At 33.4% G+C, this 14280-nt stretch overlaps 1 protein-coding gene across 1 annotated transcript; it reads right to left on the bottom strand.

Annotated features, from left to right (window-relative positions):
* Positions 1-1892: 1892 nt before the first annotated feature.
* LOC110699576 (anoctamin-like protein At1g73020) lies at positions 1893-11344 on the bottom strand. Its single transcript, XM_021877078.1, has 16 exons — positions 10794-11344; positions 9592-9661; positions 9250-9365; positions 8858-8984; positions 8685-8785; positions 8507-8598; positions 8301-8405; positions 7933-8202; positions 3797-3929; positions 3589-3702; positions 3433-3503; positions 3181-3311; positions 2982-3064; positions 2794-2901; positions 2395-2553; positions 1893-2291 (listed from the first exon to the last, which is right to left on the bottom strand). The coding sequence occupies exons 1-16, from the start codon at positions 10983-10985 to the stop codon at positions 2166-2168; spliced, it is 1998 nt and encodes a 665-aa protein (XP_021732770.1). The 5' UTR covers positions 10986-11344; the 3' UTR covers positions 1893-2165.
* Between the last annotated feature and the right edge of the window lie 2936 nt (positions 11345-14280).

Raw genomic sequence — 14280 nt, 5'->3', positions numbered from 1 at the left:
AAAATTGACATGTCTATGTGACTTTCTCTAAGTTTGAGTTTTTGTACCTAAATTTAATTGAGTTAACTTCTTTTGAGAGATTGTAAATGGTTTGAAAACAATTGTATATACAGTATATACATACATACATACATACATGAAATAAACAATTTTTGAAAATGCTAAATGTGTAAGCATGTCTTTAATACCAAAAAAGGAAAAAATCAATTTGTTGCAAATAATAGGTAGCACCCTGATTGGGTAAATGTTGCAAATAACTAAAACCGGAGGAAGTATATATATATATAACCTAATATCTGATATATATAACCTTATAACCTAATTTCTGACCGTTATAATCTAATTTCTGACAATTAAGATTTAATATCTGACAATTATAATCTAATACCTGATAAGTATAATCTAATATCCGACCATTATTATCTAGTTTCTGACACTTATTATCTTATATTTGATATTTATAATCTAATATCTGATTATTATTATCTAATTTCTGACAATTAAGAATTTTTTTTCCTCAAATTTTTTTTTTATTTTTATTTTTTTCTGTTTGTATGACCGGACTCACGTGAGTCCGTTCTACACAATATACTTTGTGTGTTTACATTGATGTTTCTTAAAATCCAATGTTGGAGGCTAGCTAGTGTATTAGCTTTGCCATTATTGCTAACACTTCCTTCGTTTATGAAATTCTCGCTTTTTATTTTTAGTAATTTTAAAAAGCTCGACTCACTTTTGCTTAGCTTTATTCCTTTTTTTGGAAACCTCTTTCACTATTCATACATTTACACATTTTTACACTCCAACTAACCTTATTCGCATTTTTTTTTTTTTTTTTTACATTCATCCACCTTTTTACCCCTATCTTATAACACCATGCACATGACTATAGGGCTATAAAGCACGAACACACCATATATCTATGTATAACATTAACATAGGTGACATAAACTGAAATATGTGTTAAACACACAAAAAAACGTGCATAATTTCTTGATATTTTTGGATAATAGGACACAAATCGTATCCTACATTGGCTTGGTTGCTATACTATTGGGCACGCAAAGTCAATGTGTAATTTTTATTTTTTTTTTTCATTTTTGTAAAATTAGAAACTAATAAAGCTTAGGTAAGCTACCTAAATAAGCTTTAGGATCTTTCTTGGGTTCAGTATTTTACGTTGACCCTTTACATAGGACACGCAAAGTCACAATTACTCTCTTCCTCTCTCTTTTTTACTTCCATCTCGTGCTCTTTATCCTTGAATTGCTGGCTTCCTCAGACCAATGATGTTCAACATGTTACAGTAATTAATATTTCTATATAACTCCATCAATTGGGCTTTGTTTTCATGGACTTATTTTTGTTGTAATCACTTTGATGTAAAAATATACTTTAGTTGATTGTTTTACTAAATTCTACTTGTATTTAATTATGTTGAAACTAACTTTTTTTTTAATTAGTTGAATTTGACATCTCTTTTACTAAACTTATTTTAACTACTCGTCACTTGATTATTTCCTGAATGTGCAATTTGTATTTTTTTTTTTTTCGGACAAAAGATCTAATTTTGTATAGTTGATAAACGGAATGAGATTACCAACAATTTTCTTATACGCAGGAAAAAAGTTAAACCTACATTACTTGAAAGTAGGGGGGAATAAGGATCCTCATACCCAAGTATCTACATTTCGATAAATGTAACCTTGTGAGTTGTGATTTCAAGGTTACAAGGGGAATTCCAAACCACCACCTTTTACGTGTGTTAACTATTATTGCAATATTCTTCCAAAATATCTGAAATTGGGCTAATTGTTCCCTCAGGCAAATAGCCGAGAAAAGCCGCATATTGGTTTGAGTCATCAAAGCAACAAGAGCAACAAAACAAAATCTGGAAGAAATTCTAAGTTTTCAGCTTTACTGTAAAATCTGTTCTTTTCTCTTTGAGATTAAAAGAACCCATGAGCATCCACTACCCACTTATACAACTTGAAGCAAGTACAGTTTCGAGCAAAAGACTGGGCAGAAAGATAACAAGAATCAAAAGATGAGACACTGATATAGGGCACAGACGGCAATGACATCTCTGTATAACTATATGTACCATCTACAAGGCATCCTACAAAACTTTTATATACCAATGTACAAGGCGAGCATTTTTGGTGTCAGTTCGTTATTTCTGCAGGGTTCAACATCTTTTCTCCACCAGAAATGGTCCTCAAGAGTTCTCTAGACACATCTTGAGTATGTGTTGCATTCTTCACACGACTCGCTCTAACCCATGCAGGCTCCTGCAAAATAGGAATTGCACGTTTATGTACTCATTATCTACACTAGCACTTTCCTGTTTTTTTTTTTTTTTTTTCTAGGAATAGTACAAGACCATCGGTTTACCTCAGGGACAAAGCGAGAAAAGCCAAACTTTATAATTAGGAGGATATGCTCCATGACCAAAATTGCTGCAAGCCCTGGCTCTAATTTCCATTTCCCTTCCTCATCGTATAAACAAACCAAAAGTGCACAGTTGGTGCATATTGACATCACTATTAGAAACTGAAATTCAGAAAACATAAACCATATCCAATCAGTAATGTAGTTAACTTATAAATGGAGAACAGAAAATATTCAACATAAATGCTGCCTGCTGAGAATCACACTATATTTTGCAACATCTTTCTAGGATATTACTAAGAGTTTATGCATTGGAATTGTAATGGTTAATACCAAAAAACATGTTAAAGGGGATGCATAATTGCAGTAAGCACAAAAAAGATTGACAATTTGAAAGCTTGCCTGAAATATATTCAGCCATGCTCCAATTGTAGCAGCAGCACGAGGAACAGGCCTTTTATGCATGACAAGCAATTTTAGAGCATCTGTCCTGATTTCCATAATGTTGTTCTGCATCAACATCTAGTTATAGATTTTAACTTGGTGCCTCAAACTAGGATTGATAGAAAACTCCAATATAAACTACTCACCACAACAGCAAAAGCAAAAGTGAGGGGAAATGCACTTGCAAACATCATAATCATTCCAAACTGCAGAGCCAACTCCAGAAAATCTGCATATAGTTTACAGTTTGACAGTAAAGTTTCTTCGGATGTATCAAAAGCTACATTACTAAGCCATTCAAAAACAAATAAAGTAAGCTTGTAATAACAAAATTACGAGTATTACCATCAAACAGTCCATCTTCAAGTTCTCCTCCAATGCTGGCAGAGTAAGCAGATTTCAGATACTCTTTCTCTACTCTCGAATTCACTTTTACCTTCCCAATTGATGACCCCTTATCGTGCTTCTTCTTGAGCCTTGATAATTGGTAAATGCATTAACAAACATAAAGGTGATCTAACGGCTACACTAACTTGTATTACTTTCATTTAAATGTAAAGATGGTGCAAATAAAAACAAAAGGATAATAAAGCTCACCTAACAGCTCCAAACTTTTTATAGCTGTATTTAAGGTAGGGCAGAGAATTTTCAAGCAAGTTCTCAAAAACCTGCAAACATGATACACATCACAGTTACTATCACAATTTTAAGTGGAAGTAGAATCTGATATCTGTTCAATAAAAATATGTCAACCTCAGAGACGATCAGACGCTGGATTAAAACTTTGCGAAGTGTCATAATATTGCGGTGGAGCAAAGCATGATAGAAAACTCCAATATATGTCTGCATAAAATAAAGCCCAAACAGCTGCAAAGAAATGCCAATAAAGGGAATTTGCTTAGGTAATCACCTTCAAAATTAAGCAAATAAACAAACCTAGGTATCTGTTCCCATTCCTCACCTTGTAAATCAAGCTGTCTGCCTGATACTCTTCATTGTCAATGTTTTCATTTTTTATGAGATCAGCAGAAATTTTCCCTCCAAATCGCGTAAAATATTGAATAAGAAGTAGGTAAACAGCCGTCAGCCCAAACCTATCAAATTAACCAGAAAAGTTGATTATATGTTATTACTCTATTCTTGTAGCAACAATGCTGCTACAAGTAGTTAATAATATCTCCACCTCAAGGAATACAATTTCTCTATTAATAAAGACCAGCTCTATCATCAAGGTTAAACAATAGATAATTACATAATCATTGTAATGCATTACTTTTATAATGATTATATAAAGCGGAAGCAGAAAGACAGTGAGAAATCTTTATCAAATTTGAACATGGAATAATGATATGACTTTTGTTACTACATGAAGTGCAATAAATCATGTTACAGTATAATTAAAGCATCCAATAGTATGCACACATACTTCAAGTAAATATATACAGTATATAATAGTTTGTTTAATCAGCAAAAATAGACAAGAGGTAACAGCAGTAATACATTTACATTTTAAGTTCTTATTATTTATTTATTTATATTTATTTTTTGGTGCCCCCTTTTGGCAACTATCTATAATAATTAGAAAGTAACTGCTTCTAGCTTTTTCTGTACATATGACATATGTCTTCCTTTTGAATTTTTTTCGGAAAATTCAGTCAAAAATACTGATCATATTAATCAGCCACTAGTATTTCCACATTGATAGAAAAAAATTTGCATATTCAAAATAAATACTTTTTCTAACCATAAATAAACTTCTTATTAGGCTTGGGCACTCATATTCTGTATAATGAGGGAGTATGAGCTTGTGTAGAAGTAAAACCATTTCAAATTGAAGTCATAATGTCATTCTTGATATAGCCCAAGAGAGTAATAGATCAAAGTATGTCCATGATTATACTGCCTCTATGAAAGAGTTTTGGCAAGGGGTGGGACCTCCTTGCTTAATACTTAGTAGTATTTGGGCCTTCGTAACGAGTAAAGGACTTCTTTTGGGCTAGGTATAAGGCCAGCTAGCAATCTCATTAAAACACCATTTGCTCTAGACGAAGAGACTATGAATGTAAGAGATTTTGTTTTTGTGGGTGAGAGGGATCTAGACAGCCTTTAATTTACTTGTCACCCACTTAAGATCATGACAAATAAAATTAAAAACCTTAATGCCTTGTTCTCGCTTCCTTTCCCACAGCACTTCTCTTTTTCTAGTGCGCATGCAACAAATATTGGAGCCCTTAATTTGAACTTGAGCCTTAAGCAGTTATAGAAAAGCATCAAGCTTCCAAAAGGGATCCCTTGGAGGGATACGGTGCTCCATTGAGACTTGCTTAAGTATTGTCAAATCTTTCCAAATTCCTATTGCCCCAATTGCCCCCTCGTCATCATAGAAGAATTAATCCATGCCATCCTAGCCATAGATTTTGATTTATCTGAAATCTCTTGTCTATCCAGCTATTCCACAAGACCTTCGTAAGGCGATTTGGTTGAGAATATTTTAACCAGTACCCACATTGTTAAAGGAGTCAAATGGAGTATTTAGTTCCACTTTCTTTGTTTATAAAACCAGAGACACTACAATCATATCATATTCAAAGCGAATTATCAGGAATCACCTAAACATATCCTCCACAAAGCAAATTGCCTCAGGTGGAAATTTCTATTCTCCAATGCCTTCGATTGATAATGGCCTTATTCCTCCCTCTAATTCCAATTCTTCCAAACACTCTTGTAGAATTGGATTTTCCACCCTATGGTTGGTTTATGGTATATGTTGACACTTCCTTCGCTAATGCCAAGTGGTTTATCCAGAAGGTCTGTATTTGGTGTAGAGGCTTCCAGAAACAAAGTTACTCTATTAATCGCCTTCTTGCAGATCTTATGAGAATATGTGAAGGCCTCAACAAGATCAAAAGAGAAGATATGGAGAGAATGACCATTTCTTTAGATTGCAAGTAAGCAATAGATTTTCTTCATGTTCATGATCCTACCCCTGATTTATACTCTAATGAGCATAATGATTGTAGGAGCTAGGTTAAACAGTTGGAAGGTAAAATTCATGTATACTAGACATGACTTGAACAAGCGTGTAGATGGACAAGCAAGAAAGTGTTGAAGTTTAGATATTTGCAAGAACATAACTAAATTTTCTTCCAATCCCCCTTATTGTTGTATGGACGTCTTAAATTTGGATTCTTATTCCAAAATTTCATTTAGCAATAATTATTCTATACTGTCTATATAATTGCAATCAAGGGTCTAATGAACAATTTTAGGGGTAGAGGTGTGTATATGTGAACCCCTCATCCAGTCCCACATGAGAGTCTGAGATAATTATACAAGAGATAAAACGGTAATGTTATGCTATCTTGATACAACACACATACTCCTTAATATTATTTTTAATCAATAAAATTCACACACAGCAGATACCCACGTCACTCTTTTGCTAAAGTGGAATAATCCTTAAACATGCAATTGTTCTAGTTTCCACATCCCACTGGAATTTATAGCTAATGCTTCTATTGATATAATACCACCGTCTTTAAATAAGTAAAAAAAATATTCGCCTTTCCTTTGCAAGATCTCCCAACAATAATATCCACTAACAGAAAGTAGCATAAATATGCCTACTGTAGTTTATTCTACTTCCTACAGCACCCTTTCTTTTCCACAATGCTAATTACTAAGTAAAGTGGGGTACTTTGGGCATAATTTGCATTACTACATGAGATATAAGTGACAAAATCCATTTCATTTTTTAGAAGTTTGTAAAAAGTCGAGGTGGAATATTTTTTTAAAATGATACGGTAGCAATGACATTCCTATTGAGGTTTAAAGATGTTTGGGAGAGAGGAATTGAATGGTTGACAATATTCTTCACGAAAAAAAGAATTGAATGGTTGACAACATTCTTCAACAAGATTTGGGGCATGCCAATTAAGTGGAGGAAAAATAATCCCTTCGTATAAGAATAAAAGCAGGTTAGTTGAAGTGGACGAGTGTTACAGGATTTTAAATGTGATCCTGGCATGCCCTATAGATTAAAGGTAAAATTACAACCCATGAAAATTAGGCTTAAAATATTATATCGTATCGAAATGTTAGGTTGTGAATCATTGTCATGTTTATACGATGAATGTGGTGGAAATGCGTGTGCTCAGTTGGATGTGTGGCCATATAAAAAAGAATTGTATGTAAAATGAGATATTTTGAAGAGTAGGGGTCACATCTTGTGAGAACAAGACAAGGGAGAATGGCTTAAGGTGGTTTTCCCATGTAAGAAAGAAATTGAGTGAGGCTTTGGTAAGGAAGGTTGAAAGTGGCAAAGGGATGGGATCGTGAGAGGTAGGGAAAGAGACCTAAGAAAATTAGGAGGAAGGTGATTAGAAAGTGATATGCGTCTTTTGGGGATTAAGGAACTATAGCGTTGAATAGGATAAAGTGGAGAGGAGAAAATCTAAGCTGAGACTTGTCATGAAATTAAATACATCTCCATTTTTTTTTAGACGCATCACTTTTGATATTACGGACTCCTAGACAATTTAGAGTAGAAAGAGATATAGAGAAAAAATAAAGAGGGTCCATGTGATATGGAGAGATAGAGAGAATTTATTAGTTAAAAAGGAAATTGATGCATCTAAATTGAACAAAAAAAGAGGAAGTATATATACTCTTTTTTCCTTTTACCTAATTTCATTGTGTTTTGCAAAATCTTCTTATTTTCCTTAAGGTTTTCTCATACGCATGTTTTTCCTCTCTCCTTAACTTTTTTACCTTCTCTCTCTCTCTTTTTTTTTTTTTTTTTTTTTTTTTTTCAAATCCTTTCTCAGAGTTTATTTTTCAATCCTCTTGTTGAGTTTTCAATTTACCCTGCTTCCGTTCTTGCTCGCTTTCACTTTATCACTTTTCATTCTTTGTTCAATTTTTTGCGAACGGTTTTTTATGTCGATCCATGTTAGTAAACCCCAAATCATTTTGAGATTAAAACTTTGTGGTGGTTGTTGAAAACAAAGTAGTAACATATTAGCATACCAATTCAAGACTTACAAAGAAGTTTTAATTTGCAGTCCATTATTTAAAGCGCAGACAAAGAAAGCTTACTTTATGATGTCCGATCCAATTTTTTCATAGAGATGAGCATAAGCTAGCTCTAAAGGCAACTGAAGACAAATAATGCTCAATATAATGACTGTATCATTTCTGATCCTCTTTAGACGTCCTAACCATTCATCTCTTTGGTATGCTGCTTTCCCTTTGACAATATCAGCCTCCAACTTTTTTGTGAATTCCAGAGGATGCTTCCTAGAGTTTAGATCCATTCCAAATATCTTATATCCAGGTCCTGTTCCAACTGTGTAACTGATGTTCCATCTGCATCAAAGAGCTGGTTAAGACATGATGCTCCTGATATCTTTAATTGAAAAGTAAACAAAATAAACCATGATGCTTTTGTTAATGAAGAAAATTACCTGGTTATGAGGGCATAATTTTTGCGTTTCCAGAACTGGAAGAAGAATACAGCCCATGATATGATACTTATGAAAAACACCGGAAGAGCCAGAAATTGTAGTGATCTAGAGAATACACAGCAGTCAATAGAAAATTGCAAGCTATGTGGAAAATTGAGGAGCTTAATAATCTGACAGAAGTTCTAGATAGGAGAGTAGGTGCCTACCCAAAGTCAACTAAATGCAATACAATCCCTAATGCCGCAGGAAAGAGTAACCACCGAGTGTACATTCCAAGAAAGGCAAAATATATTGCTATCTGCAAATTGTAAGTTGCCTTAGTAAATATTAGCCGATGAAAGCATGGAAGTAGATCACAGAATTCAATGTATCATTTCAACTTGCCTTGGTTCCAAAGTATAGGTATATATCATCAATTGGCTGCCTTGTAATGTCCCAAAAGTTAAGTGCCCAACTCCTTAGCATCTCCTTCTTTTTCTGTTCATCTGTTATCACAAAGTTCAGTTTATACTCTACTGGAAATGCAGAAAGTCAGCAATGATTAGGATTCCTCATACCATGCAAAGGAAATACTTGTTTGAGAATGCCTTCTGTTTCCAGCTTCCGAAGAAGAGGTTCCCAAGATTCCCAGTAGAAATTTTTGCAGCCATATTTCAGAGGTACAGCCACTTTACTGTTATTTACCTGCAATAATCAATTTTTTAATATGGAGTGATGAATTACTTCTAAAGCATTCCCTTCATAGCTAACAGCATTCAAGGTTAAAGTTCAAATCACCATCACTAAAATGAGAAAGGAAGAATTCAAAATTCTCAGAACTGATATGCTAAAATTGGGGGCAGAGGTCAACCAAAAAATTCAGTAGTCTTGATACATAAGAAAATGACAAAATAAGCACAGTAAATAATATAAATGAAAAATACACTTCATAAGTCTGAAGAATGCTTACTATTCCATAAATTAAGTGATGGTAGCAATGATGGCGCTCACACCAACTGAACAATGAGCCATCAGCCTGCCTCGCAAAGGCTTTAACTTGTTCCCAGTCAAAAGCTAAGTCCATTCCTGAGAAATAAATCAAAAATCCTTGCGTCACTCAAAGCACCAATTATGCAGTTACAAGGCTATCCAATGACTGAGGAATGGTGTTGGGGAAGTAATTTTACTTATTAATGATCCTCACTAAACTCCTCGTAACCTCAGTCATGCACTCATTCAAGGTTCCTAATGGTAAAATGATATTTTACAAAATATATTAAGTATTGAACAAGAAAATAAAATGGCTTAATACCGATATTGGTTCGTTTCCTTATCTGTAATTCTGCTGCAGCCTTTCCAAGAGCCTCCAAAGGTGCTGCCAACTGAGAGAGAAATATCCATTTTAAACACACTATTACCAATTCATTTCCCAATATTATACATGGGAAGGAACTTATATAGACATTTATAGCCAAAATCAGCACTTAAAAGCACACATTGGAAACAGTTTAAACACTGGCTCCTGCTAAAGTTTTACAATATCAGATTAGACATAGATACTATTATTGCTGTATCAAACTACTTATGTTCGTAGGAGGAACCTCTCCATGTCTTTTCCTCAATTTCAATCTTCAACTCAATTTGCCAAAAATGTTGAATACATATAGACATTTATAACCAAAATCAGAACTAAAATGCGCTCATTGTAGCATTGTATTTGGAAACAGATTAAAGCGCTGGTTCATGCTCAAGTATTACAATATTAAATCAGAAATAAAAACTACTCGTATTTCTATATTGAGCGACTTAACTTCGTATCAGCATCCGATCTCCACGTCTTTTCCTCAATTTCCATCTTCAACTTATGACACCTAAGTGGAAAAACTTAAACCCTCCCCCTTATTTGTCAATGCAATCTCAACTAAACATCCCATCCCTTTAATTTCACACAATTACACCCACATGACCTCTTTTCGGCCTGGACATCGAAGTCTGAGCTATTCAAAAAAGGATCATCAACAACTACGGAGTACAAACCAGTCTTAATCATAGAATAGTAAATTCTTGCTAGTAACAACAATGACCTGATTAGGCTATTTTGATGCAATATAAGTAACATCAAATTAAACAACTATATAAAATAAACAACTCTATGACCTAATTAGGCCAATTTGTAATGAAAGATAAGTAAACAACAAATCAAGTCCATGTAATTAATATTTAAAATTAAGGAATTAGACTCCCAAACACCCAAACTTGCCTACTTTGACTATATATATATAAACCAAACGAAACACTGAAGAGACTAAACTTGACTGGTCAATTGCAAAACAAATATTCTTTCCTTTCCAATTTGATTATCACATTACTCGTTCAAATTACACTATCAACGCGACAATTGATTCGAAAAAACTCATTCAAATTACACTAACAACGCGACTATTAATTCCGAAAAAAGCTAGTTCCTAACCCTAATAGAAATAAATTGTAAATTTCAAGGTTTGAGCAACTGACCTTAATAAACTCATGAGAAAGGCCAGGAACTTCTTCAACCATCAACCCAGTTTTCTTCAATTCTTCAACCAAAATCTCCATAACTTCATATCTGTTACCTTCATCCTCATCTTCACTTTCACCATTTTCTTCTTTCTTTGTAAATACCAAAGCAATTTCAAACACAGCTTTTTCTTCACCATTTATACTCATTTCCAAGAATTAAAGAAACCCAATATTTTTAGCTAAAAATCTTGAATAATCAAGGGATAATTTCGTGAAATGATGAGTAAAATTATATTAAAAGAAAAGGGGTTTAATGGGGGTCCAAATCATGGGTAATTGGACCGAAAAAATGCATGAATTTGCGTGAGGATTGAATTGGACAATGTGGGTTAGTTTGAGATAAACATGGAAAATGTCGAAAAAGGTACAAATTCAGATGGGAAGAGAATTAGAGATTGGAACGGCAAGAGAATTAAATTTTAATTTGGAAAATTTAGAAAGAAAAAAAAAAATTGAAATTGAGAGTTTGAGACATTGAAAGAAGAAGGTGGAGAGAGAAAAAACACACGTGGTGGGGGCTGTGCTTTTAATAGTGTAACGGCCTTTATGCCAATGGAATGGAAGTGATGCAAATGCAACTGTACAGTGTCCAAATTGACCATCATTCATCCAGGTCAAATGGTCGTTCCCACGCTGTAAAGTCTTGTTTTTATAATACCAAGTACTCCGTAATATAAAATGCAGAGTAACCCAGAAATCAATAGGTTGTCCGAGACTCGTAGAGGTGTCAAAATCACACATGATTCGACCTCACATGAAAATAATAATAATTTAGAATGATTCAACTTTAAAAATTGAATAGATCTCACCAAAAAAATAAAAAAAGACCTAATCTGACCCAACCTTATCGAATTCGATCCGAACATTCGAATTGACACCTCTATCCGAGAGCCTATGTGGAGAAAGTACAAATACAAGATTGTTATGAATACTTAACATGGAATTGACATAAATATATTAAGAGTAAACAATGGTAATATTAATTAGGGTCTTAAGGGTGTTAATTCGGGTAATAAGATGGATACTAGGTTGACTCACAATGGCTCTGGTCTATTTAGGTCAAGGCTATCCTTACAACACGCCTCAATTTGGGTCAGGCCAATTTCAGGCCGAATCAATTCTGGGTCAAGATTTGTCGAGTCAAGGTCGTGTCAACTTGAGATCGATTAATATTCAGCTTGGAAATTTTTGTAGTGGGTTATAAATGATTTGACAGGCTAGGGTTAATTTTGGGTCGGATGACTTTAGGGCAGTTTGATTTCATTTTAGTTAAGTTCGATTCACTTTGATTAGGAAAAAGGTTGATTCAGTATTAGGTCAATTCCAATTCCAATTCTTTTTGGATTTGGGGGTTGACCAAATTCAATAATAAAATAAGGTCATTTTTTAACCAAAGTAATTATTGAGTTATCACCTTATTATTGGCTCACTATCGGATCATTCATGTGTCATTTTTCATATTGTGTCATTTACACTTATTATAAGTTTTCTTATTAGATTAGTTCTTGTATCAGTTTTATCTTTAAGCCAAAGATAAATCAAATTATCAATGACTTATCATAGGTACATAACTGAGAAGATATATGTTGATAGATAATAGATCCACGTCGGGTTATGATTTTAAGTTATAAGGTAAGGAAAAGACCCATCTAATAGGAGATGTAAGAAAATTCCTTCCGATTTGACTCTTGATCTCAAGACTGAAAGTCGGAAAACTAGCCAATTACTCTAGTCTCCTATCTTATATAAAATATTGTTAACAAAGCAAATTATCACATCCAATAAAAATACGAGAAAAATTCTGTAGCTAGCTAAAGACCATTGCTAAGATCAGTTAGGTGGCACACTTACAAAATGCGAATTGCGAACATATTTATACAATTTGACTTCTTTTAGTCGAAAAGCACACCGCCGACCATTTTCTTATTCGTACTCTAATGGATGGACTTAAAATTGAACGGAATCCCAATTTCTACAAGCTTAAGAATAGATGCTTCATACAAATGGTACTCCGAATTAGATGCTTGATATTTTTATTTATTTATTTATTTTTGTAAAGAAGTCTAAAAGGACACTAAATTTCATTGATTAAAGTCATATGACGTCTACAATTAATAAATAATGATAATGAAAACGGATTTAACAAAATCAAACAAGAATTTATCAGAGAAGTGCTAAGAATCCAAATACATAGATATAACAATTCGGCATATACAACTTTTTGAGTGGATCCATCGATGCTTCAGTGAGGAAAAAATTTCTTGTGATAATTTTGTAACCCGAGTTCGAGTAATTATCAATCGTAGCCTTGTAAAACTGGAGACCCTATCACACGCAAATAATTTTGTCTTTCGAAGGAGTTTGAAAAACCTTTTCTTTTGAAGGAGATCGAAAAAACCTTGTCTTTCGAAGGAGATAAACCCTTTCTTTCGAGGGAGACATTATTATAACTTAAGAATTAAAAGAAACAAACGATTGAGGCTTTCCACCTCTGAAATCCGATGAAAGCCCCTTCAAAATTTACAATGGAGGCTAAAGTTTTAGATGCTTGATATTATTATGGTTTATACACTAAGATTTAATGGCTAGTTAGTTAGTAGACATGGGCTGATGGCCAACAAATATTGACCACAAAGTTGAAATATTATTAAATTTAGATACATATCTACATTTTAATAGTCACATTTTCATTGATATGATCTTGTTTCATTTGATACTTAATCTGTTTCTTTTTTAATCTCAATGTTTAAAATTATATCATATTAAATAATTTTAATCATATAATCGGTACGGTTTTTTTTAGTGTACCACCCAGTTCACCTTTTGGACCAATCTGGATTTTGGGTGGTACTCATTTGATATAATTAATTTGTCAATATATGTACTTATATCTTAATTAGTTTAGTTACTTTTCGAACTACCCAACCAACCAAAGCAAAGAACTCAAAGTCACAAAGCAAATATATTAGCACAATAATTTAGCAACAACAATAAGACATGAGATAATCAATTCAATAAGATTACAACCAATATTCCCACTAATAAAAGAATACAAATGAGGAGAAATTTCAAAGAATTTAAGCTTTATAGCAACACATCGATATTTTATGTAAACTTGTCCATTTGAGTGTAATTGAGTAAGAGGCTTAATAGGGCTTGGAAGACTAACAGAGCAATTAGTTTTCTTCTTGTAATTAAACGTCGCTAATCTCAACTATCATTTCCTCTTGAACATCTACAAAAATCAGATCATTTCGTAAACTACATGAGTTGATTGTAAGAGTAAAAAAAGAAGATAGTGAATTTATTGAACAACGAAGAAGAATATCGATGTTGCATAATGCATACCTTGTACATATGATGAGTCGATTGCTAAATTCAGACATTGTAGGCTTTCATGTGAACAATGGTAAACTTCAAATTCATTCCATAGCTTAGAAAT

The sequence above is a fragment of the Chenopodium quinoa genome, unplaced genomic scaffold (assembly GCF_001683475.1).
Source record: "Chenopodium quinoa cultivar QQ74 unplaced genomic scaffold, ASM168347v1, whole genome shotgun sequence".
In the NCBI taxonomy this organism is placed as follows: domain Eukaryota; kingdom Viridiplantae; phylum Streptophyta; class Magnoliopsida; order Caryophyllales; family Amaranthaceae; genus Chenopodium; species Chenopodium quinoa.
This window is presented reverse-complemented; position numbering and strand designations above follow the sequence as displayed.